This window comes from Drosophila arizonae, chromosome X, assembly GCF_054131065.1.
Source record: "Drosophila arizonae isolate 15081-1271.41 chromosome X, UAZ_ARI_1.0, whole genome shotgun sequence".
NCBI classification, from domain to species: Eukaryota; Metazoa; Arthropoda; class Insecta; order Diptera; family Drosophilidae; genus Drosophila; species Drosophila arizonae.
In genome coordinates, this window is record NC_142927.1 from 1,933,235 (window position 1) to 1,960,869 (window position 27,635).

The following is a 27,635-nucleotide window of genomic DNA, read 5'->3' on the forward strand; positions in this document are numbered from 1 at the left end:
AGACCTTGAAATAAAACCAGAGTATAGTCAAATGGGGAGAGCCTGTCTCCAGGGACTGCGAAGTGACTTTAAGAGCAAAGCAAGCGAGAAGCGATGAAGAGAGCAGCGCTGCTCGCTGCTCGCTGCTGTTATAACAGCAAATAAACCGATTTACTATAAAATCAATGATAGAAGTTAGACGGCCAACTTGGGGCCTAACAAAGGGAGAAGCGAAGCAGAAGCAGTGCCCGCTGCAGCTGCTTAACTTTTGCCACAACAACTCGCACAGCAGCGAAAAGTGACGCCAAGAAGAAGCCAGACAATGTGATTGGGAAACAAGCTGCAGCTCTGCCAGCAGAGAGAAGCGAACGAGAGAAGCGCTACAACAAGTTGCAAATTGCGCAACGAGACAAAAGTCAGCTGTACTTTGTATAACTGTAAACTCGTTGCACATTGTGTCAAGTTCTTTGGCAATCAAAAAAGTTCTGTAAGTCGCCCTGTCATTAATCAAGAGATGTACTACATATACATATGCATATAAAGAGATAGCCACATATGTATATATTTACAGTTATAGTGAACGGTAATAGCTTCATTTCTTCCGAGTCGAATGCAAACGAAATGAAAATTTTGTGTGTTGCGAAACAACGCCAACAATTTTACAGTTGCTTTTCTTCTTCGCATTTCGCTTTTCTCTATTCTTTTCGTCTTATTTGGCCCAAGTGAGGTTAGGTGGCAGCTGATGATGTCGTTTCCGTTTCCGCTGCCCACCTGCCCATCTGCCCACCTGCCCGAGAGGCACCAGACGAGATTTGTTTAGACTATTTGCTAGCAATAATAATATACAAATTGCAATGTTCTCGTTCTCTACGCGATGCGCTTAATTTGCTTCGCAATGCCATAAATATATGCCATGTATATAGAGATGTATATAGGTATGCATATATATTTACTCTTGAATTCTAAAGTCTATTTGTCTTTATTAGCTGTTTCTTATTTCCAGTGATGTCTCAGCTTATCTCAGCTTGCATTTGGCAAAAGTTTCCTCTTAGAGTTTGGGATTTGAGTTGAGAAACTAACTTTTCCATCAGTTATCGTATAAGATCTGCTAGGCATACGTTTTCATTTATATTTGAGCTATCTAGTTTAGTGATTCTTTATCTATCTACCTCGCTTCACTGGAATATCTCATTTACCCAGCTTGAATAGCTTGCCAAGTGTTACGTAATACTTACCAAATAAGAGTTAAGAGATCGATAGACTGGCAATATTATCGATAAAATTTCGATAGATTTCGATGGGAAATTTAGTTGAGTGACTTACTGTTTCATTAGATTGGTGCGTGGGCACACGTTGGTGGCGCGATTGTTATGCGTTATGAGTCGCAAGTTTTTTTGCCAGCTCTGCTCGGTTGTTATCGATAAGACGATAACAGGATAACGATTAACGATTAACGACAACACAATAACAATAACGATAAGAACATAAACAAGGCGCAAGACATGCAAATTAGAAAACAATATGAACAGAATTATGTACAGTCATATCCATTTAATCAATAGATATGTGATGATATGAGATATATATGTATATAGATAGATGTAGATATATGACGTATGTATGTGAGGAAAGCAAAGTTGCGCCGTGCTGTAACATCGCAGAGTATAATAATAAAAATATAGCACGCTTTGTTTATATATTCTTGAAGACGAACACAGAGATAGAGAGAAAAACAGAGGGTATTATATGGTGCGTCTATTCGAAATTCGTGCGGGAACTGCCAGAGTTCACTTACTGTTTTCTCAGACACATCATCGGACAGATATTGTTCGCTTTGACATTATGTGTTATTTTTCGTATGCCATCTAGCCAGATCTATAAGTACAGAGAGGTATGCAAATGCTTGAATATGATCCACATGAGCCAAATGATCTCTCCTGCCACTCTCCCGAGCCACTCGCTGATCAATGATCACGAGTGATACCACTGATCATCGTTCAGCGAAACTACTATACCTTGGCTGTTGCTGCATCGGGGCAAATAACATGATGATATGTTATATTGATATAGTCCGTGTTCGAGCATATGGTGAGCGAACGTTTATCCAGTTCCTGTATATTCGTGCCATTCTTTTTGGTTACTTTATCCAATATCTTTGGATCCTGTAAAACAAGTCAAATATATGTAAAGATTAGATGATATTTAAAAGGAATTACAATAAATCGATAGATATCGTTATAGATAGGCTGTATTTATGTGTATCTATAGCTAAACTTAACTCTTTCATCGTATATATGTATTCCTCGAGCTAAGTTTGAATAGGTTTCTCTAGCGAATTTGATGTCTGCTGCATTTAGTTCATCAACGACAATTTTGCTTATAAAAATCGATAAATATCGTTAACCATATTCTCTACTTAACACTATTAAACTGCGCTTTACATATTTTCTCTAAATTTCTTACACGGCATCCCCATTTCCATGTCAATTTCAAGTAATTTATAGCAATTTGCTAGAGGAGGCGGCAAACATCACGCATACGACCTGTGGGCCCATTTCGAATTACGCGCTTCACGCATCTCAAATTTGCTTATCAGTCCAATCATGGCCAACAGCCAACGGCAACGAATAGTTTGGATAGTTAAAGGGGTCGATAGCTATTCGAATTGCAGTGGGGCGTGACAGCGGCAATCTAAATTGATGCAGCAACAGTGAGTGCGGGAGCAACATCATAGCATTCATAATAACAATAAACAGAAAAATCAACAGCAGCAGCAGCTGTGCCATCAGCAATGGAAAGAGCTGTAGGTAAAGTAGGAACAGCAACAGCAATAACATTTGCAGCAGCAATGCAACCACAGCGAACATCTCCAGCAAAAACACAGCAATAACAGTAAGAGAAACAATACTGGCCCCAGCAACAACAACAACAGCAATTGAAGCAACATAAGCAACAACTGCGTCCAAGGTAACAGAATCAGGTACTACAGCAGCAGCAGCTGCAACAGCAAGGGTAACAGGAGCCAAAGCAACAACATCAGCAACATCAACGGCAATAGCAACAGCAATAGCATCAGCAACAATACTGAACGCAGCAACAATAGACACATCAACACGAACAGCAGCAACAGCAGCAGTAAGTGCTGCAACAGCCATTTGAATGACAACAGCAATATTAGTATCAGCAGCAGCAATGAGAAAAACATCAACAACAGCAGCAGCAACAGCAGCAACATAAGCATTGTAGACTTCAGCAATAAGAATAGCCACTGCAACAACAGCAATATGAACAGCAGCGACAGCAACAGCAGCAACAGTAACACCTTCAAATAAAAAGAAATCTGCAGCAGCAGCAAGTGTTACAGGAATAGCAGCAGTAGCGACATCAGCAGTTCAGACTTCAGCAATAAGAATAGTCACAACAACAACAGCAACATCGACAACAACAACAGCAACAACAGCTGCAGCAGCAGTAACACCTTCAACAGCAGCAGCAGTAACACCATCATCAGCAGCAGCAGCAAGTGTTACAGCAATAGCAGCAGTAGCGACATCAGCAATTCAGACTTCAGCAAACATCAACAGCAACAACAGCAACACCAGCAGCAGCTACAGCAACAACATCAACATCAACAGCATCAGCATCAGCGGCAGCAACATTAATCTCAGTTCGTATCATTAATCAAGGCGCAGCGAAAGCAGAAAGCAAATTGTATTTATGCTGGTTGGGCTGCTTGGTTAGGGGTACGGAACGGGTCGGTCAGGGTTCAGCTGGAGGTGGAGGTGGAGAGGGCGGCAGCGATTTCAGAAGCATTTATCAACATTTGTACATTGAATTAAAAATAAATAAATCTCGGAGCGAAATTCCAAATAGGAAAATAGAATTTTAATTTCGCACTCGACCTTCGATTCGCACGCACGCTAGTCAAAATAAATAATTCGGATTCCAATGCGAAAACTATCAGCAATTCGAACACAATTCACTGTGACTGTGCAGCATAATTAGGCTAGACTAGCATATACCCTGTATATGGATGATAGAGTTGCTGCTGCTGCATTTTATCAAAATTGGTGGGCACAAAGGTATATGTCAGAGGAGACGAAGTTTTTGGAATAGATTTACTTAGGTATTCTCTTTCCTATATGTACCCTGATAGTTGAAGAGATAGATAGATGAAGACAAAGCTTGTGGAATAGAATTACATAGGTATTTCCTTCAGTATACCCCGATAGATGATGAAATAGATAGATGAAGAATAGTTTTACATAGGTATTCCCTTTACTATACCCTGATAGATGAAGAGGCCTGAATATCTACTTATTTTATATATATTCTTGATTACACCCAGTACTAGACTTGATTAGATTATGGTATTCTCTTTGACATACCCTGTAATATACTGCATTATTATAGCTGATGAATAGTTATGCATACTCTGTATGATATCTTGCTCTGAATCTTTGAGAACTCCTTATGATACATTGTATTATAGTGAATCATTAAAGCTTATGGAAAGCTATGTATCATCTATTATATGCTTTGCTAGACTTGAAGGCACTTCACTATACCCTGTACTACAGTAGACTATCTCAGCCTCGAGAAGTATATCCTCTCTACACGGCCATCATATACCCTGCTGTGGCCTCGCTATACCCTGTAATACACGCAACACATTTGCAGTTGTGGTCAAAGTGTTGGCAATTTGTTGACACATCGTAGCCAGACAACAACAACAACAACAACAACAACAATATTTCTGAGTGTGGGAGTCAACAAAAGAGCAAAGTTTCACTGCATATGGGGAAAACAAAAGTTGTTTATGCACGCAAAAGTGTTTAAAATTCTTGTTACGATTTGCAGCATAAATTTAACATGCGGTTCACATGCTGACATGAACTTTCAAACAGTTGCTGGATTTTGTATTGGGGCGAGTGGCAGACGGAGGCGCCGCGCCAGCTATAGTTAATAGCTCGATCGAATGCAGCTTAAATTCGAATTCGATTTCGAGCTGAGAGGCGAATTCGCAGTCGCCGTCGGAGTGGCAATTGCAAATGCCAATTGAGATTCGATGGCAATCAAACCGAGTGCAATTTGTAACAGTCGCCAAAGGGGGGCTGGGGATCTGGCTAGGGCTCGAATCGTTGCATACTTTCGAGTGCTAAATAAGTCAGCGAATAAATAAGCCAAAATGGAGGCGAAGAAGAAGCAGCAGTAAGCAACAGCAAGTAAAGCATTCAATTCAACCAACTGCCAACAGAGAACGGCACAAAATGTTGGCCAAATATACAAAATGTGTTGCCTTTTCAGCAGCTTCCACTTCTCATTGCGCGCTGTCGTCCTCCTTTGCCTTTTTCATCGCTCGCTTGGTCCTTTCTGATTGTTGTCCTTGTTATTATTGTTGCTGCCGTTGCTGCTGTTTGACGTACTTCGTCAGCAATGAAGCTTCGTGCATTATTGAAAAGCAGCAGCAGCAACAACAGCAGCAACAGCAGCAGCAACAACAGCAGCAACAACAACAGCAGCAAAAACTGCAATAAAGCTCAAATTTTGCGTTTTCAATATTTGTTGGCAGTTTTACTTGAGCTACCCTGGAAATTGATGTAGTTGGGCATATGCAGCTCAAGTCAGAGTAGCCCACAGCAGATACGCTAGTTGTTCGTGTTCATGTGAACTACCAGCTGGATTAAGAACAAGTTCATCTGGAAGATTTCATCGAGATTGAGAACCAGTTCATCTTGATCATCATCTAGTTTCACTAGTGCTCGATACAGATACTTTCTCAACATATATTTGACTCTTGATGCTCATTAACAGTTGTAGTCAAAAGTATTCACACTATATCAAGTTTTCTTTGGGCTTACAATTTCTAGATCAGCACAAACATTTCCACAGTTGCCTCTTTAGTAGGTACAGGGTATATGAGGTGGCTATCAGTGAATTTACATTTTTGTGTTGCCTGCTCTTCTTCTTCTGCTCCTTCCTTATTTTTTTTGTGCTTTGCCAAACGAAGCAACTTTTAATGGTTCATTGTGCGACTGGCACTTACGAGTTCCCTTTTCGAGCATACACATACATATACGTATACACATACATGTGCATATACATACATACATATGTATGTGTGTGTGCGTTTGTAAGTGTGTTAGTTGGTTTGTGTGGCTCGCTGATTTAATATTGATGACCAAACATTTCAAGTGCTGCCAGCACACACACACACACACACACATAGAGACATAACACACAAATACATTCACACAGATAGCAAGAAAAAGGAACTTTAAGTGTAGTCGTCCATTTACGATTTTAAGTAGGTAAATCCAAAAGTTCTTAGATCTAATAATAATGCGATTTATTGTGCAGAAAAACGGAAATTTTTTCTCCCAAATCGGAAATAAAACAAAAGCCTAAAAGTCTATATATAAAAAGAACTTTATTATTCTTTAATCAAATTGATTGATTGGCAATCAATAGGACTGATTGAAGATCTAATGCTTGCAACTTTGCTGTCATGAAGGTCTTCAATGTAGTCCTAATTAAAAAGATTGTGTACCCATTAATTTAGTTGTGGAATTTGATCTACTTTTCAAAGCGGAGGCCATAGCAAGTAGCATTGATGAAAGCCCAGACAAGCTGAGACGACAGGAGAAAGGGATGGAGAGAGAGGGGCCGTAAAAAAAAAGAGTGAGAAAGAAAGATAGCGAGAGATGTAGACAGGGAGAGAGAGATAGAAACAAGACAGAGAGGGAGGAAAAGAAAGGGTTAGAGAATGAGAGAGTGAGTGAGAAATAGAAAAGGCCGGAGAGCTAAAGATACATAGTAAATGAGAGAAAGAGAGACGTAGGCATGGGCAGATATACAGTCAACCAAATCGTCCATAAGTGAAGCAGTGTCAGAAAATTCTAGTCACTCTTATGAATAATGTGCTACTCCATACAAACTGACTTGAATGTAGCCTCAATACGCTTGTAGCCATAAGTATATTCATTGATATTGTTATGCGCTGTTAGAGTGAGAGTGAGTTTCAATAAAATTCGATTGAGCTACTCAAAACTATAAAAGAGTTTCTTGTTAGGGATATTACCTAAATAAATATGATATATACATATATGCCTAATATGCAGCAACTTTTTGAGCTCCCCTCGCTGGCATGTGCAAGTGCAAACGCTTCAAATGTGCATACACACACACACACACACACAAGCCACATTTAGCTCTACCTATATAAATATGTATTTAGACACACATGTGTGTGTCTCTCTGTCTCTCTCTGTGTGTGTGTATACTTTTGTGAGTGCCTGTGACACACACACACACATATACATACAGAGAGAGCTAAAGTTTTGCATTTTGTATTCTATTTTTTTGCTGTTGTTTTTCTTTCAAATTTTATGTGTGGTCAAAAAACAAGGAGAGGAAAAAAAGAAGAAAACTTCTTTGCACGCTCCCAACTATACATATATAAATTATATAAGGGTATGAGGTTTCTTCCTCTTCCGCCTTTCTCTTGTATTCGCCTGCAATACATACACATATACATATACATATATATGTGCATATATATTTATATATATACATATATATTTTCCTTTCTGGCCATTATACAAATTTCATGCGGCTGCTGCGGCTGCGGCTGCTGTTGCCTTCTAGCCCGCATTTTCATACACACTTTGGTCCATTCTTTACTTGCCTTTTACTCTGACTCGCTATCTTTCTCTCTCTCTCTCTCTCTCTCTCTCTCTCTTTCTCTCTTTGTCTCATTGGCATTTGTTTTGCATTTTAATTGAATTTATTTGGCAGCTGACATGAAAACGGCTTGCCCACCAAGTCTGCGTGTGTGTGTGTGGGTGTGTATTGGCTCAAAAGGATTGCAGCCAGCTGGAAAGGCTTTAAGGCAAAGCACCACAAGTTGAGCACTTGAAGCATCATCATCAGCAGCAGCAGCAGCAGCAGCAGCAGCAGCAGCGGCAGCAGCAGCAAATGTTCCACTCGACTGGCATTTGGGGATTTTCAAAAAGTGTTCGAGTGGGCTTCAGGTGTGGGCCGTTTGGTGCGGAAACAGCTTGACTGATGCCCGAAAAGTAAGCGCTACACACTGCTCTCTTGCCTCTCATGCACTATCTGTCTCTATATCCCTCTCTATCCCGCTCTTCATCTCTCTCTAGCTGCACTTTAACGTTGCAGCAGGAATTGTAAAATCTTTGACACTTTTCAATTTACAAGTGCAGCGATGCGCAACCCTTGTTATCATATTTTTCTATACCTTCTACACTGAGAAAAACCAACAAGTGATAGCTAGAATAGCAGAGAAAAAGAAATTCATTGAAATCCATCTGCATATCTAAATACGGTAACAACGTTACTTATGCTCTGTTTGACAGTTGCTAAGATATCGATTCCGACACGAATATTGTGCAGTCTAATGGCTCACCAGATGAAAGACGAAAGTTGTCTCTCCTGTCATACCCATCTATCATGTCTGTTTAGGATCTTAATCTATTTGGACATTATTTGAAAGACCAAGAGCTTGGAGTTTCTAGGTACAACTATTTCAAGATCTAATCTAGTATACCTAGCCTTTGTAGTAACAATATCGTCCACAGCTTTGCAGCTTTGCTTTTTATAAAATAGATTCATCTACTTTACATTTATCGAAAGATCTGACTTAAAGTGGAAGCCGATCTTCATTGCGAATCGTTCAAATCGATACTTATCGATACTTCACAGCAAGGGCTCGATAGTATGCATAGGCAAAAGATAGGCTTAGAGCCAAATCTCACTCACTGTCATGCCAATCTAACTTTAACATTTCTGCAGACATCATTGTATTACTTTGTATCGAGCTTCCATAGAGACAAAGCTGCTTAAAAGGCTTAAAGGGCCTGATGGACGCTAAAGTTGAATGCATTTTTAATGAACAGCTTAATACAGTTACGACTTGTGTGTTTCGTCTAGTGTAAGCTGTACCTGCATGTATGTGTGTGTGTGTGTGTGTGTGTGGTTGTCAGTTAATGTGTCAATGTGTCACTTTGACTCTCAATGGATTTTTGTTGTTTTGGTCGATGGCTGGCGTTGGCTTCATTTCGACGCATTTGTCTCTATGCGCTGGATTTATTGCCCATGGATGGTGCCACGCCCACAGCCCACTGCCCACGGCCCACTGAGCCATGACATATAGTGCAATTGATAGTTGTTGTTGTTGTTGTTGTTGTTGTTGCTGCTGTTGCCACTAAATGCAATTTATGGGCTAGAGCGAGCTTCCCCGCGGATTTTTCTGTTTCGTTTATATTTTTATTGCCACAGCATGTGGCACGTGGCACGTGGCACGAGTGGTATGAGTGCTTGCAGTGGCAGCCTAATTGAGATATGCTCGTATATGCTCGCTGTGGCACACATTTTAATCGTGTCAGCACCTGTTCAATCGCCAATTCTCAATGCCCACCTTTGACACCTGCCAGGTGCCATCCGACAGGCGACGGACGACGGGCCTTTGGGGCCCGGCAAAGGCAAAGGCACAGGCACAGGATGTGGGTTAATGCACATCAAAGTGCACCAAGCGCTGGCCAACGATGGCTGCAACCTAATTGGCGCAGCTGAACACGAGGTAAACGAAAGAGAGAGAGAGCGAGAGAGGGAGAGAACAACTCGACCCCGACTCCCTGATCCATTTGCAAAGCGTATGATATCAGCCCGTGTTCTGTTCATAAATAATAAAGGCCATTGCTGCAGGTGGGTGCGATTGAGCCGAATGCCAAATGATGTCAACTTATTCATGAGAACTTGACATATTGCCAAGCTCTTCCGCGAAATGGCTCTAATTGAATTTAATAACGGCAAAACGTTGCATTTAACACACTTTCTCGTTGAAGGCGGCGAGAATTTATGATTCCAGGCATTATATAATGCATGCCATAGATATGGATGTTGAAGACCCAACTATCAGCAGTTACATAACTACCGTTAGCTATCCATCATCATGTTACTGCAACTGTTACTGTTACAGATACTGCTACTGTTACAGATACTGTTACTTTAACCATATCCAACTATAAATATTCCTCACGAAATTTATGCCCAGCTACATTGACATTTCCTTTTGCTCCTCTGAATCAAACTTATTCTTACAGTATCAATGCTGTTAGGTCTATGTTAACTAACAGCTATAGAAACTTTTCTTCTTCTGCAGGTATTAACAAGTTGCTTACCTTTGGAGTGCCGCCAGCTCGAATGTCGCTCACTTGACACAGCTCAATGACATCGCCATCCTATCGAAAGATAATAATGAAATCGATGTTAGAATAAAGTTATCGGTCTATCGGCTTGTTGGCCTATCGATTTGTGTACATACCCGTCCCTCGCTCTTCCAGTAGAGAAAGAAACCATACTCATCGACTTTGAAGAGCGCATCGCGCTCAAAGTCATTCTCTTTGGTCTCCTTCTCGTTCTCGAACCAGCGATCGAAGACCGCGCCAGTTGTTAGTTCCGGCGGCACCGGAATTATCCAATCGAACTCGTACTTTTTGGTCATGATATATACAGTTGTCGTTAAAGTCTATGTCTGTGTATTTGGCTATAGCTACAGCAATACATATATGCACATCGATATGCTCAATGCCTTTGCTATATTTGGTTTGCGTTTATCGGCCTATCGATTAATCGATCCACTGATTTCTTGTTATTGAGTTTGAATGGCTTGCTTAGGGTTTTCTATTTGAGTTTGGCAACACTGGCACACCACACATGTCATCTAGTGCTGGACAACGTCTTAGCGATTTACAATGCACAAAGTTTTCTCTAGTTCATCTGCTTCTTAATTATATTTAGATCACATTCTGCTCGGTTCCTCTTAGTTAGTTCAATTATTCAGCTGAAGTTTTCCGCTTTAGTTTATTCCCAGCATATTGGATTAGCTATTTGTTAATTTGTGTTGTTCTTGTTTTCTCTTTTTTAATTTATTAGATTTTCTATTTATGTTAAGCTGCAAAGAAACAATAGATAAATATAAATTAGAAAATGTGCTAGAGCTCTAAATTCCACAAAATTCAACTGAAAGAGAAAACAAAAACAAAAACAAGAGCATTGCAGTCGGGCATAGCTGACTGCAGCATGCTCGCTTAGTCGAGTATATTCGAATATAGATATTTTGGGATTCCGTATTTATATATTTATCATGTTGCTCAACAAATCGAACAGCTCTACAATTTTGACCCAAAATTTCTGTTTTTTCGAAAGCCAATATACTCTCCTTTCACTATTCAGGTGAGCATAGAAGCACAAAAAAACAATCAAATTTAATACAAGAGAGGTGCAACGCACTCGCAGGCGGCAGACTATAATATACCCTGTATTTCGGCATATTTCATATTTCAGTAGTATATGACAAAGTAGATTCAATATATATGTCACTTTTTGAAACGTTATCTCTGACATCTCTACAAATTTTTTTTAGAGACTCATCAGTGCCCAGTTGGTGCGCTGGCTACAGGGTATTATCAAATAAAATTGAATGCATAAAACACTTTTTGGCTCACGTACAAGCAAATGTCTGTCCAGCTGCACTCTGGACATTCAGCCATTCAGCCATTGGGTGCTCGCTTGCGGCTGTGGTTGTGGTTGGGCGTCTGTTGCGGGCGGAAATCAGGGGAGGGGCGGCCAGAGGTGAGGCATGCGGTCTCGTCTGTGGCCATGTTGCATTGCCAATTGTGGAAGACAGTGAAATGTGTTGCATGCATGCCTGCTACATGCTATATGTGTGCCTGTTGTGGGTGAGTGTGCGGGTGTGTGCATGTGTGTGCGGGTGTGTGTGTGTGCAACTGCTCAAATATAATTGAATAAATGCGGCTTTAGTTTTAGCAAGAAATTCGAAACTAGAAATTTGAGTTGCTCCAGAGCGGACTCTATGGAAATAAATTTCACAAAGCGTTGCCAAGGCCCCATATGAAGAAAGAGAGAAAGAGAGAGAGAGAGGGAGAGAGAGAGACAGAGAGAGTGATAGAAATGGAGAAAATATCGAAGAGATGAGTGGATTAAGGGATAGAGAGTGAAAGATAGATATAATAGAGAAAGATAGAGAATGATCGTGAGATAGATAAAGGAAGCATACTTGAAAGATAGATTGTTACAAGAAGCGAGATGAAAGACAGTTGTAGAGATAAGCAAGGAGAGCTATAAAGATGTACTGAGTATGGAGGGTAAATAGAAGATGAGAATATAAGAGATCGCTCAACGAGGAGAGAGAGAAAAAAGTGAAATGAGAGGGTATTCCATTTCGACTTTAGCAATGAAGACAGTGAAACAGTTAAGAAGAAAAGACAATGAAAAGAAAAGTAGAAATAACGCAAATATATAAATTCCCATTGTTAAATAACTGATATGAGAGACGTGAAAATCACGCAAGAGGCCGAGAGATAACGGACAAAAGATAAGCTTAACAGCCAGTGAAACTGTTATGAAATGAATTACAAAACAATGAAACGAAGCTAAAAGGAGCGACAGACAGAGGATAATTATCAGCTATGATTACGGCTTAATGAGATTGATTCCACTTGCGATGAGCCGCGGCAGCAGGGGCAGCAGGGGCAGCAGGGGCAGCAGGGGCAGCAGGGGCAGCAGGGGCAGCCAGTGCAACCTTTACGAATATGCCCACAGCCCACAGAGATGCGAGAGAGAGAGAGAATTGCTGGCTGAACTCAATTGCCTATTAGTGTTATACAAATTGACACAAAGGACAACAATGGAAGCGCTCGGCATTACGAATTGTTCAATTGGCTTTGCAATTTGTGCTGTGCATGTGCCAAAAGATTTTCACGTCTATGCTCTTTACTTTTATTTCATTTCATTTCATTTTTATTTATTTTTATTTCATTTTCTTCTTTCACATTTTCATTTGACAGGCACTCGACATTGTCCTTTGCAATGCAATTGTCAACGCCTTCTCCATGCGCAAACGGAAAAAAATAAAGCCTTGGACTGACTGATTGCTATATGAATGTGAGTGTGTGTGGGAGTACTCTCTCTCTCTCTCTCTTTCTCTCCCTTTCCCTCTCTCTTTCCCTCTCATTGTGTGTGTGTGCTGCTTTCACATGACTTCAAATTCAATGAGCTGCAAAATGTTCGCTCATTGTTAAACTTGAAGCTCGTTAGCGCCAAAGCCAAAGGTAAGCGAAGGTTGTCACCATCTCTCTGTGTGTGTATGTGTGCTTGAGTGTGTGTGTGTATAGCGGATATGATTTCCCAGCGTATGTCAAAACACTTTCACGCCCAGCGAACGTTTTATGAATTTACGCTCTTTGCGCTTTTGAGCGCACCAAAAATAAACCAACAACAAATATCCTATACCCAGCTGCTGCCTCCTGCCCCTCTTCCTCGCCTCCTCCCCGTCCAACGAATCCTTCGCTAAATCATATCAATGGGCAGAGATATGGAAACTTTGAGCTCAAGTTTCAAATAGCTCAATAACGAGTTGATGATGGGCGCAAGTCTCATGTTTACAATTTATAAAGTAATCAAGCGCAACATATCTTTAAATGACTTCTCGCTGAATACGATAAATGATTGCGTAAGGAGTGCTCTTGGCTCTGTTTTCAGTTCCACTTGAGTTCCACTCGAAATCGAAATCAAAGCTTAATCGAATCGTGGCTGACTCTTAAGCAATATTTATTTGCTTTTCCTTTATCGATTTTCATTGAAAATGATTTTCTTTTGGTTTTTCAACTTTGTATATTGGCAAAATAGGGCAGCAGAGTAAACTCACCTATAATTGTGAGTTCTCAAGTGGAATTGCCATAGCAAATATAGATCACTGAAATAGAACTGTTGGAGGTTGAGGCAGACCCATTCATAATCCGAATTTTGGGGTATCATAATTCGACTCTCATTAAGTACAGGGTATATGCACCACGCACCACGCACCACGCACATTTGGTGGAATTCTTGTAGTTTATCGCTTTGGCCTTGTAATTTGGCATTAAATGCAGACACAAAATCAAAGCGCTGCCTCTCGGGTCAACCTATGCAGCGCCCAGTCGCCCACGCGGCTGCCAGCTGCCACGCCCCATCGCACACACCTCTCGAATGCCTCAGGGCACCTGTGCCAATATATATCTATCTATATACACACACACACACACACACATACATATATGAGCTGCAAAAAAAGTTTGGCGTTCAACTTGAAAGGTAAGCGCAGCAGCGTTGAAGTGGCAAGGTCCTGAGCCCTGGGCGTGAGGGCAGCACAAGGAATAACTTGCATAAACTTGGCCTCAAAGGACTCTCTCCCATACACACACACACACCCACACACGCATACGGCGCACGTACACGCTGAAAGTATGCTACAAATATGCTCATTACGTGCGCGCCAAGTGGCAGAACCGAAGCCTAGCCCCTGCTCCTGCTCCTGCTCCTGCTCCGGCTCGTGCTCCTCCTGCCGCTTCAGTGGCTGCTCCCTACAGCGCTATCAGGCCACCCCTGTTATCTCCATCCAGCACCCCCTTCGGAGCAGCAACAGCAGCGACAATGGCTCAATTTATTATTGCATACTTTGCGGCCATATTACAGCTATTCGCATTTCTCTGCCTTTCGCCCACTTTTATGCCCTGTTCGTTGCATAATTTTAATCGATGATATCGAACAGATCAAATTAAGTTTTTTCAACCAAACAAGATATGGCGCATTAAATTTTAACAAACACTTATCGATAACAGACTCAGTTTATAGCAGTGCAGCAAGAAATCATCAAATGTTTATGGCATCCCTTACCAATTGCTGTAATCGGAATGAGAGCTTATTAAACGGGCGACTACATTTATATAATTCACGATAACTTTTTGATTGCTGATCGATTATTTAAGTGCTGTACAACGAAGCTCTCAGAGTTATCGAACTATGAGTAGATATAGCATATATTTTAAATAGAATGCAAATAGCTTACGAATTACTTGGGCTGGTAATACTGCTAATAATTCTCTTCAGTAAAACGTAGATTGCTTGCGGCATACTCTTGTTATATAAGCAGCTAATTCATCAGTTATCAAGGAAGGGTTATCGATTTATCGAACTGTGTCCTTCAACACAAATAAACTAGTTAAGCTTTATTGTTGCATGTGCGCCTAGCTTGTGTCTCTAGGTCAACCTACAACCTAGCAAGAGAAAGTTATTTTTGCTACCGAAATTAGTTGCGAGCAATCCAATTAAACGGCAAAGATGTGCAATCGACTGAAGTGAATGACTCGCATATACTCTGCAGATGCAATACGAGGAAACTCAGTTAGAAATAGCTAGCATTTGGTCGGATTGATTTGGATAAAGCTAAAATAGTTTATTCGATATTTATCGGAATTTGGTCAAATCTCGGGGCAATCGCTGATATTTGTCGATATTATACAAGTTTTAACTGTACTCTAATTGAATCATCCATTTACTATAAACCTTCTTCTGGTCTCTATGTGATTGGAGAAGCTTCTAGCTTTAGTGACAATCTGGAAGGTTGGAGCATCGTAAGACTGAAGCTAGAGGTAGGTTCCTGTAATCAGAATAATATTGCTCTAGCTCCTCTCATATTCAGGAAAATCTAAACTAGCTTCTCTCTAATTAAAGACCCTTTCCATCTCTCTCTCTCTCCCTTCTGCTCATTTGCTTGCTCGCAGTATATCATGGCCCACTTTTATTGGAGTCCTAGGGTATTTCAAAACCAAAGCAGTTCGATTGTCGTTCACTTAATGCATCCGCCGCTGCTGTTTAGTATGGCTTATGCTTAGCTGTCGCTCCCATTGTTGTTGTATTTACTGTGGTTGTTGCCGTTGCCGTTGCTGAGTGGCAATTAGTTTAGTTTGCCAAATTGAATTTGGCAGCGTTGCTTTTGTTTTTGCGTTGCTGCTTTCTGAGTATCTGTGAAATTGGCATTTCAATATTTGATGAGCTGCTGGCAGAGCGCACAGGTAATAAAAATGCCCAGCACCTCCGCCGGCTGCGCTGCCTCGCCAGCAGGTAGGCCAGGCTGAGGGGATTTTTGATTGGTTAAGGCAGCAGCAGCACTTGACCTTGTTGCGCTTCTCCAGGTGGACGGATGGAATGGAAATTGAATTTGTGGCATTCATCAATGTGAGACAGCGAATGCAGTCAGTCAATCAATCTGTCCGTCAATCAGTGCGTCAATCAATTGAGCTCAATCGGCTGCCAGCAGCACATTAATCAAACTTGCGCCTCGATCTGGGCCTTGAAATAGTTTACATAAATTCCGTTATTTTCGATTCAAATCGCAATTTCCATTAAATGCGTGCAAAGCCCAAAGTGATTGGCAAATCTCATAAGTCATAAATCCAAATCATATTTTCGTTCAGAAACTAAGCAAGAAAGCCTAGAGGATAGATATATACATATATCTATTTCTGATAGATATAACTTGAACTGAAATTGATATGACTTAAAATCGGTTAAAAAATTGTTATACGCAACTGTAATACAAATATGTTATACACAATCTGTAAATACATTTGTGTAAGCAGTTCAACTCAAAGTGTTCTACAGATTAAAAAACAGTTATACACAAGTGTTTTACGCAACTGTAATACGATACCAATGAGCAAAACTGTTAAAACAACATTTGTTGCTCAAAACTAATTAACAGAATTGTTATATACAGATGAAACTCGACACCGTCCCACACTTTGGTAGTGTATTACAGTTATGCAAGCTTCTTTGGTATCTCGAATAAAACTTAATTGCAGTAAGTACTTTTTGGCCTGGTCTTGACAGACTTTGGTAGTTTGACACGTGCATTGACCTATTTTCAGCTACGGCCAGCGGGTATACCGAACGCATTTTGCAGCTAAAAAGCAAGCCAGGAAATATGCCAAATGACTTATCAAGTTGTCAGTGCGAGCAGAGTGTATGTGCGTATGTGTGTGTGTGTGTGTAAGGCTGAGCTCTCCCTATTTATACAACTTTCTCGCTCTCGGCCTTCCGCTGGCTATCTCGCTCGCACCCGTCAGCTGCTGTGCTGCGCAATATGTCAAAGTTCATAAAGCGATTTCATACTTTCTGCCTGGCAAATGAAATTTCTTATGAAATTAAAGTAAGCATCATGCGACACACACACACACACACACACACACACACACACTCATACGAACACTCGGCGTTTGCTTCATTATTAAATTTGCGCCAGAAAAAAAAACAAAAGAGCCAGCAGGAAGCCAACAAAACAACAGGAAAACAAAAGCAAAAAAGAAAAAAAAAATTAAATGCACGGGTTCAGTTTTAACAACAAAAAAATTAAGTTGATCCCTGTGCGTGTGAGCCAGAAGAGTCGGTATATGTCTGTGTGTGCCACAAAGACACCAAATTTGCTAAAAGAAAATGTCGTCAAAGAAAATTCTCGTTACTAAAGAAATATATGAAATTTCCACGAAAAAACAATTGCGGTACTCTGCGATTGTAATTGAATTTTTTATTTATTTGATACATTATTATTATTATTTCTTGTTGTTGTTATTAAATAAACAATTTAATTATAGCACGAGGCAGCAGACAATTTGTGAGTAATACGAGCATGAAGAGCCTTTTTAATTTTGAAGACATTTTAATGCGATTTGTGGTAAGGGAGAAGATAGAGACGGAACAGAATTCTTTTAATATTTTAAATATTTTTAAATACTCTAAAAATTACAAATTTCAACGAGAGTCAAACTTTTTTATACAAGCTAGAATATCTTAAAAAAAGAAAAAAAAAAAAAAAAACAATTAGGCAGCTCAAGATTTGAGTCTTCCTATTTAATGAAGACAAGTTCAGTAATGACAAGCTTCGAAAAATTTTTCTTAATTATTTACTCCATTTTTTATTGGAATAGTAACACAAGAAAAATCTATCAAAATTCTACGAATATCTTAAATTTGTTCTAACTAAAACTCTAGACCCTGAAAAAAAAATTATTAGATCCAAAGCATTGTACAACACTTGTTTCATATTCATCTTCCCATTTTATTAAGATAAGTTAAATAATAACATGCTTCGAAATAATTTTCTTAATTATTTACTCCATTTTTTATTGGAATAGTAAGACAACTTATTCAAGAAAAATCTGTCAAAATTCTTCGAATATCTTAACATTTTTTCTAACTAAAGGTCTCCCACCTGACTAAACCAAGTAGATCCAAACCGTTGTACAACACTTGTTTCATATTATGCGCCCAATATAACATAAAGGTGCTACTTGGAGTCATAGGACAGGTGCACAGTAATCGCATCCAAAGATATCATCACCAAGTATCTGGTGCAGATGCCTTGTGCCAATAAGGTATCAAAGCCTGAGGCAATATCCGAATGTCAAGCAGGAAATCATGCTAAGCCAATGCATAGAGTCATTGCTGATGCCAAATGCAAACAGTTTCGGAGCTGGAAGAGTTGACGGCGAGAAGAGGAGCCAAGCTATTGACATTATTATATTTTGTCAGTTTTGGATTTTGCCTTGAACATTGTCGGATGCCACAAGTAATACACATATAAAGCAAAGTGGGACGAGTGAATATCTGGAGCAGCGCGAGATGGGTTCATAAAATCTGTTATAGCCATGGCCACGGCCAATGCAGCAGTCCGCCCACCCCATCTCTCTCACTTACTCGCTCTCTCTCTCTTTTCTACTTTCTTATCCCCTTCAATTTGTGGCGCCAGTTGCCAGTTCCACCTTGCCCGCTCTTCCGCTTCGCCCGCCCCTTCTGTGCCCCATTCTGTCGCTGTCAAAGCCAGCGGCATTTTGTCACGCATATCCGTCCAGGCACGCAACAGATACCAGCAAAAAAAAAAAAAAAAAAAATCAAACACACACACACACACCCGCACACACGCCCACTTTTTGTCAGGCGGGTCTAACAAAATCAAAGTCGTGCGCACAGCGACGGTGCTGGGGGCTTCAGGGGCTTGAGGTTTGGGCCTGCTCAGAGACAGGGCATCCTTCAAACAAAACTGTCAGCAACTGTCAAAAGAAGTTAAACGAAAACCAACAAAACAAAACAGAAAACCAAAAGAAAAGGACAACAGAGGCACACACCAAGCGAAAAAAAATACAAAATAAAAGTAAAAAGAAAACAAAAACAAACAAACAAACAAAAAATAAAGAAAACAAGTGCGAAAAGCCAAGTTCAGTCCACCGAAGCTCGAATACCCTTACAGAGTTTTGAGCTATTCTGGCAGCGACCTTAAGCATTTTCTTATAAAGGCTTCCAGATTTATATGTATGTCCTCAAAACTGCATGTATCATGATAAATGTATTTTATTTTATTTATTTTTATTTTTTCAATTTAATTTTCAAAACTTGTATACGAATCTATTGTATAAAATAAGTATATACAACTGTTATACATATGCATTATAAAATATTTTTTATATAATGTATATATATATAACAGTTGCATATAATAATTAATATAAATAGTAACTATAGAACTTGAAAACAAAGAATAAGAAACTATTATAGAGCACAGCTGAACTGTTATAAACAATTTTGTACAACTTGTATACAAAAATATTCAAAGGTTATATATACCTTTGTTTATGGGACTCTTATCTAAAGAAGAAGAAGCTTTTATCCAATACCACATGGCTGTTATTCAAATAATGCTATCTATAGTCATTACCCTGTTATAAGAACCGCAAAACAGTTATACATAGCACTTTGACAAAGCTTGTATACACAATTGTTATACAAATCTGTTCTATAAGAAAGTATATATACATAAACATAAGTAATCTCGTTAACCCTAAATACTTTCCACCGTTTTACAGATTGCTGTAAGTTCAACTTTAAGCACAAGTTAAAGTCGTAAACTTCGCAGAAGATTATCGTACGGTCGTAAGCAGGTTTTATAATAATGTGTAATATCCAGTCGACGCATAAGAGCATAACACTGTTATACAATCTGTTGTACAAAACTGTTATACAAAACTGTTGTATGGAACTGTTGTAGTAAATGCAACTCAGTCATGCCAATGTTAACATGACATAGATGTTTACACGATTAAAATGGAATCGTTGCTTTCCATGTGCTACATATATCATTACGGAATTCGTAGCAGCCTCTGTTCGCCACGAAGCGTATTAAAACAACAAAATACCACACACACACACACACACACACACACACACACACACGCACGCACACAGTCGATTTCATTGAGGGAAAGTTATACCGTTTCAGAGCGCCACCTATACGCCCACACCATGCGGCACATGTCCTGGTTCCTGGTTCGATGTCGTCGCGCCAGCGAAACAGCTGGGGGGACCCTGGGAAGACCTGAGAACTGGAGAGCAACTGAGGGAGCTGGAGAAACTGTCTCTCTGTGATTTAGTCGATGGCACGTAGCAGCCGGTTTATTTTTAGCACCTTGCTCCTCCACGCACCCACCCACCCACACACACACACACACACACAAACACGCATGCCCTCCGAGCACACTGAGGGGGGGAAAAAAACTCACGTATTGCACCCCGTAAAGCCGACCCCCACAAGCTGCGTATCTACCCAATCTCCGTATCAAAACAATACATCATCAAGAGAGGGGCTCAACAGAGGGGAATCAAGGAATTACGTTCTTGTCCTTCTTGTTGTTATTGTTGTTGTTCCTGTAATTGTGAATATTAAATATATGACAATAAGCATGCTCCGAAGCAAAAGCAAATGCAAAAAAAAAAAAGGAAGAAAACAAAGCGAGCAAGAAAAAACCCTATAATAATAATAATAATAAAAATAATAATAATAAAATAATAAAAAAAAAGAAAATTCTGCTCCCAAAAAGTTTTCCACAGGCGAAAAATTATGCATGTTGTGTTCTCAGTTGTTATTGTTGTTGTTATTTGTATACCCTTTTGCAATGGCCTCACCGTGGATGTACGACGGTATATTTATAGCTTGATCTTAGGATATGATACAATCCTAGCCAGACGTAATATTTGAAGAAGTTGTTTCAGATAATATAAAAATCAAGCTGAGATAATGAGGCATTGGCTGGGAATACCATATATAGTACAGGATGTATATATCATCATATCATATACCTATATTATGATCTTATTCATATATGTATAAGGAATATATCTTATGATGCAGAGAGCAGCTCTACATAAAGTATTTTTTCTGTATAGAAAGTTTTTGAAACATCTTAATCGGAATGTTAACAATTGCCTATATAGTTGATAATGAAACGATTGCTAGTAGGTATAGTATATATAGCTAAAGTAGTTTATTTAGTTATATTGTTAGATGTTAGTGATTAAGAACATATAACTTCGATCTATCATAATCGATTTCTTAAAGAGTATTTCTGTAGCCTATAGCTTTTGGTCTGTTTTTTGATTATTATTATTACTTCTCCTTTATATTGCTTTGACAAGGGTTTGGGTTTGGGTTCGGGCTGCTGGGACTGCGAGGTCGAGCACCGTGCGCCTCTCACTCCCTCTCTCTCTCTCTCTCTCTCTCTCTCTGTGTGTGTGTGTGTGTGTGTGGGAACTGGGAGATGAATTGGTCGCTAGGTAGCAAAGCATAAAGCATTTATACTAATTTGTCGATAATTTTGTTACGGTCGTAAAAAAGTACAGGGTAACGGTAAATGTAAAGGTAGCGTTAAAGGAAGCATGCTGAAATTGAAGTTGGGTGCTTTGTGAGTCAGGCCCCAAATAGAGTTTATATCGATTGTTGGGCACAATTATATTTAATGAGCTTTTAATTGAATTGATTTGGTTTTTTTTTTTTTTTTGTTATATCAATATACACAAACACACACACACACATCCATACACACACGACGAAGGACACTGGCGAAGCGAAACTGAAGTAGAGTCCAGTGACAGAATGATGGATATTACGGGCCAACAGAGTCGATGAATTCTCGCTCGACCGGGTCAGATAAACTGCAAGCCAGGCCAAGAAAAGCCAAGGCAAGCCAAGGCAAGGCAAGGCAAGGCAAGTCAAGCAAGCCAGCCGGCCAATTGGCGACGAGTAAAGCAAAATAAGATGAAGGAAATGAGATATAATATATATGTATATACATATATAACTATATGTGTGTATATACACGCGTATGTATAAGTACATTAATCGAAGCCCATCTGACGCAGACGATGGGGTGGCAGCAGCATAAAAGATTGAAAATGTGTTAGGCCTTGAGATTGTTAAATGCAGCAGAGGCCGGACCAAATAACGGGAGCTTAACGCTGAGTCTGAGTGCCAGAGTGAGAGTTAAAGTGAGCAAGAGAGAGAGAGAGAGAGAGAGAGAGAGAGAGATGTTTTGGCTAAAGCAAAAATTAATCTTAAAGTGTTATTAAGGCACAATGCAAAACGTTGCTGTCAAATTTAACAGTCACTTTAATATGCTGTCAAGTTCCATAAAGCGCACATTCGGGGAGGCAACTAAAAGTGAGGCGGGGCCTAGTGTCAAAAGTGACAATAGATTTAGCTCGTAGTTGAATTTATAATGTTGACAGGCAAAGCTAGCCAGAGCTTTAAGTTGCTTGTAAACTCAAGTCTGAATGTTAAAGTTTAGAAAGACTTCAGTTGTCGTTTTTAGATGTTGACTTGAAGTGGGGCCTTGAAAAGATTCATCAAGTTTCAATCTTCTATACTTTATTTGAATGTTTTAGAGTCTGACTGACCTAGAGATACCCTGTTATTGAGTGCTTAAATTGTGCCAAGGGTAAGTTTGAAAAGATTTCATGCATTTTATATATTTACGCCGGGTTTGCTTCTTTTGGAGAATGCCTGACTTGGAGATACCCTATATATAGACTTGTAGATATATATAGAATTGGGTTATATATATAGATTGGGCGACTTGTTAGCTTCTCTATTATACTAAACTGGTATGTTTTAGGGTAGAAATACCCTTGCCTAGAATATTCATATTGTATGCACCCAATAATAGGTTTTACATTCATGTTGAAGACTACCTGACTTTGCATACCCAATCACAAGTTTTATTATACAACTATAAACATTGTCTGGCATGCACAAGTAAGATATACTACTCTCTCTATCTCGCTCTCTCTCTCTCTCTCTCTCTCTCTCTCTCTCTCTCGCTCTCTCTCTGCAATAACTTTTGCATCTATGGTTCGTTTATGAGAGAGCTTTTCGGTGCATCACGATGACAGTGAAGCATTTCATGCATACACCATGAATACAATGCACACACACACACACACACGCATACACACACTTGCACACGAAATGGGACAAAGTTTGCTCTTACGTGATGGTAATTGGAGAATAGAGGAAGAGACACGAAAAAATAGAAATAGAAGCAACTCGAGAGTTGACATTGACATGTGCCTAATGAACACAAAATGCAGCAATTAGGTACGTTTTGCACTTGATGCGGCAACTGCAGTTTCAGCTGTGGCAGCACACGCCGAGGGAGGTCCTTGACTGCCTGGCTCTGGCTCTGGCGCTGGCTGGCATCCTTGTGCGAAGAGCCTTGCCATTAGTTGGTCACATTATGCTGCCGCTGCCGCTGCCGCTGCTGGGTCGGCTGCCGCTGTTATTGAATGGGACTCGCAAGCCGCTTAAGCGCAACACGCGAGCTCATTGAGGTGGGTCGAAGGTGTGCAGCGGCGGCAGCGAAAGTTCTTTAAGGGCTTCGCCTTTCACAGCCCCTGTGCCGCCCACCTCGTCCCTGGGCGACTGACAGTTTCCATTGTGCGTCAAATGGGTCACTTTTCACGAATACAATGCGCTAAGCTGTGAAACCTTTAGTGAGCGAAGAGATGGAGGCAGGCCAGGAGCAGAACTGGAACTGGAACGGGAGCTGGGGAGAGGGACAAAGGCGCGAACAGGTAGAGCTATATAGGTAAAGGGTCAGCGACTGAGACAGCTAGAGAAGCAGGACAAAGAAACTGAGACAGTGAGACAGAGACAGCAGAGGGACAGGCAGAGGGTAAGGGAAAGAGAAAGAAAGAGTTGCAGAAGGGCAAGGGTCGTCGCAATGTCGATGGCAATAAGCACATCAAATGGACATAAACAGCGAGAATATTTTCTTTTTTGCACTTTATACAATTTATTATGTGCGTTTGCCATTCAACTGACGAAGTTACGTCGGCTGGGGGGAGGAGGTGGAGCAGGAACTTGAGTTGAATCTGGTTTAGCAACAATGCAAAGCGTAATGCAATTTCATTTCTTTATTGCTGCAACTTTATTTATTTATTTCTTTTTTTCCCTCATCATATTGCACATTATTCACTTAAAAAATTTGAAGCTGGGACGACGCACAGAGCGAGACAGCGAGAGAGCGAGAAAGCGAGACTGCAGCAGGGTCAGTGGAAATACACTGTGAGAAAAAAAAAATGAAGAGAAATGTGCAAAAATGTTGAGCTACAATGTGCGTGTGTGTGTGTGTGTGTGTGTGTGTGTGTGTGTGTGTGTGTGAGTGAGTGCGTGTTTGTGTGTGTGTGTGTGTGTCTGTAATTAATGCGCTTGAAAAGTATTAAATGAAATTATGCTGACACTTGACAGTTGCAAGGGCGACAAATTGTGAGCGGCTCACGACTGCCATATACCCTGTAGATTGTAGGGAATGTAAGCTATATTTAATGGAATCTATATCCTGTCACAAATCATGGGTCGCCAAGGCTATATGATTTGTCTACCCTAATCTTAAGAGGGGCGAAGCTTTTCCATATAAATATCTGCACATGGACAGACGCGTGAGCCATTTCCTTTTTTGGTTTGTTTACAGGGTATAAACATAATAAGAATTAAGGATAACAGCAATCTAGCTGGCAGAGTGAAGAGGCGAATGAAGAGGCGAGTGAAAAGGCGAGTGAAGAGGAGAGTGAAGAGGAGCGCGAGGAGCAGAATGAAGAGGGGAGTGAAGAGGTGAGTGAAGAGGTGTATGTGTGTGAGTTAACACTGACTGCAGGAATCGTGCCCGGAATTAAAGCTTTAGCGTGCCAACATTTTGTGAAGGATTTTCGCTTTTGTTTTTTTTTTTTCTTTTTCTTTTTGGCAAGTTTTTGTTTTTTCTTTCTTTTTTCGGCCGTTTTCCGTACGTTTTTTGACCGTGCATCGGATTTGTGTTTTCAATGAGCTCCTGGCCGGGAAATAAAGTGTGAGGACCAAACAGACAACGCAAAAAACAAAAAAAGGATAACAGAATTAAAACCAAAACTTTCATAAAATTAAATCTAAATTGAAATGAACTTCTTGTTGTGTTTCAGCTCATTTTCATTTCGGTTGGCTGTGACTGACAATTGCCAGGTTGGCTTAATTATAAAGCAGCGCATAATCAGAGACCCTCCCTCCCGCTCTCACCTTCCCTCCGAACGAGGCGCTGTTTTTTTTTTTTTTTTTTTTTTTTTTGTGTATGGCAAATTAGCTCTGTAACAGGTTGCTCTTGAGGTACATTAAGCTAACATTCCCTCGGTCTATCCTTCTCACTCTATACCTTTTCCTCACTCTAGAGATAAAGAGAGAGATTCAGATAGGGAGTGAGAGAGGATGAAAGAGATAGAGATAGAAAGAAGGCAGGCATTCTTTCTCTAGCTGAATCTCTCTCTATCTCTCTCTCTCTCTCTCTCTCTCTCACTCCCTCGCTCACTCTACGAATCTCTCGCTCTTTCTCTCTCCTCCTCCTTTCATTATCACTTCGTTTATTATATACCCCTTCATCCTCTTCTTGCTACTCATTCTTCCGCTCCTTCTATCTTACCTTCCATTTATCTCTTTCTCGCACTTATTCAATCGAAGCACTCGCTTACTTTTCGCTCTCGTTTGCTCCCACTAGAGAACATTTGCCTGTAAATTCTGTATTTATTGCCTTTATTGCCCTCTTCACACGTTCCATCGATATCTCTTTGCCAAACCATGTTGTCCCTTCTCCATCTGCTTGGGCGTAAGCATTTGATTGTGTCACTCCCTCTTTGTGTCACATTCGTAATTGATACACAGGCAGCGCTGCTGCATTACCTCCACGTAGAGCGTCCCACTTTAACCCATTTGGTTCGGCTTTGCTGCGAAACAGATGTTCAACACCTTTTTTCTGTTATCAGATACGTTAGCTACACAATATCTAACACCTGCGTCAATTATATAGACTGTTTGGCTCGCACAACAGAGAACAAAAAGCCAATACAAAAGCAAATCGAACTCAATTCCATTTTGCTCGCATGCACACGTCGCATGGATGAGCTAATCGAAAATGCATTTGCTTTGCATCTCTCGCTCTCTGTCCATATCGCTGTCTCTCTCGCTCTCCTAATACCCCCTTTCGGCTATCTATTAGCGACAATCAGGTTGCTAATCCTGGTAAATAGCAGCTGCTGCTGGGCCCTGCCGGGGAATTGGCTTGTGACAATGGCAGGCGACTGAAACACGACTGCCATAAATTAGCTCAATATAAAGTGCAATAGAATTACGAATTGCATTAATTAAACATGGCTGCAGGGGCCAAGTGGGCGCTGGACTCGAGGGGTTGATTGAGGCACAGGATCTGGCTATAACCTTCACCTGAACCAACGACGACGCACACTGTTTGAGGCTGAGGCAGTGGGTGGCGCTGACGCCAGCGCGAATGCAATTGGAGGAAATGGACACATGACCATGAGAGCCACTATATCTACGTGTGTGTGTGTGTGTCTGTGTGTATGCGTAGGTGTGCGTGTATACTACTGTGGCGATTGCATTACGTGCGCGTAATCAGCTTGGCTGCTGTCATTTAATCAAATAATCATTGCCGGACTCCTCAAAGTCGACCAACTGTGCAATTAGCTGCCAGGCAAGGTCAAAAAAACAGGACGCAACAAGGAGCCCCAACGAACAGCAGTACCGCCAGCAGCAGCAGCAGCAGCAGCAGCAGCAGGAAGCGAATAAAAGAGTTGGCTAGCTGTCATATCCGATTGCACCACAGAGGATGTGCCGTAACTTTTCATTACATCAGCTGAATTTATTCTCTACAATTAGCCATTTCAAATATATCTTCCAACAGTTAGACGTATCTTAGCTTGAAGTAAATCATATTAAACATCTATTTCACGCTCAACTTTCCTCTCATAAAGCCCGGAACCGCTATACTCACTATAGCGGATTACAGGCCATGCATACTTTCTTCTACAGCAAAATTAATAGATCTATCTAAAATAGAAATTAATAGATCTTAATAGATCTATCTATTCCGGCCGTGCGTCCGTTCAGTCTGTCTTTTCACTCTTCCATTCGTCCAACCTGCTCTCATTTATTTCAGAAAAAATCTTATCGAAACATTTTTAACTACACAGGATTTGAAATCAAGCCAACTATGAGAATGCTGTCACAGAGACTATTGTTGTTGACACCTATGTAATTCTATATTTCATTCATTCATTCCATTTGTAACAACTCACAGAGCTGGTGAACAAAAAGTCGTGTAAATATTCAAAATTCCCAATTATTCAAAACCCAATTTACTGGTAGCTATGTCCGCAAACAATATACCCATAGTGGTTGCCGATATAATGCGTCGCATCATGATAGAAAAAGAACAGTTAAATAGGTCGCAGGGTAATGCCACGTCTTCTAAGCAGCCACTAACTGCTGTCGAAATGAAGCGGGTGTTGGATGAGGTCAACAACCGAGTGGCAAATGACAAATTCAATCAGCTCAACTGGCAACTGGCCGAGTGCCAGGGTATGCTTGAGAAGCT

At 40.4% G+C, this 27,635-nt stretch overlaps 1 protein-coding gene across 4 annotated transcripts in view; it reads right to left on the reverse strand.

Moving 5' to 3' along the window:
* Positions 1-27,635, reverse strand: part of norpA (no receptor potential A) — a 64,420-nt gene that overhangs the window by 11,415 nt on the left and 25,370 nt on the right. For 3 of the 4 annotated variants that reach the window (XM_089475662.1, XM_018015065.2, XM_089475663.1), the window contains 4 exons: positions 10,325-10,954; positions 10,182-10,241; positions 1,995-2,141; positions 1,303-1,382 (listed from right to left, as the gene is read on the reverse strand). In XM_089475662.1, the coding sequence (XP_089331788.1) occupies positions 1,303-1,382; positions 1,995-2,141; positions 10,182-10,241; positions 10,325-10,504 (467 nt within the window). In that variant the 5' untranslated portion in view covers positions 10,505-10,954. Of the gene's footprint in view, positions 1-1,302; positions 1,383-1,774; positions 1,855-1,994; positions 2,142-10,181; positions 10,242-10,324; positions 10,955-27,635 lie in introns of all 4 variants that reach the window. The other variant, XM_018015067.2, reaches the window with a different exon arrangement.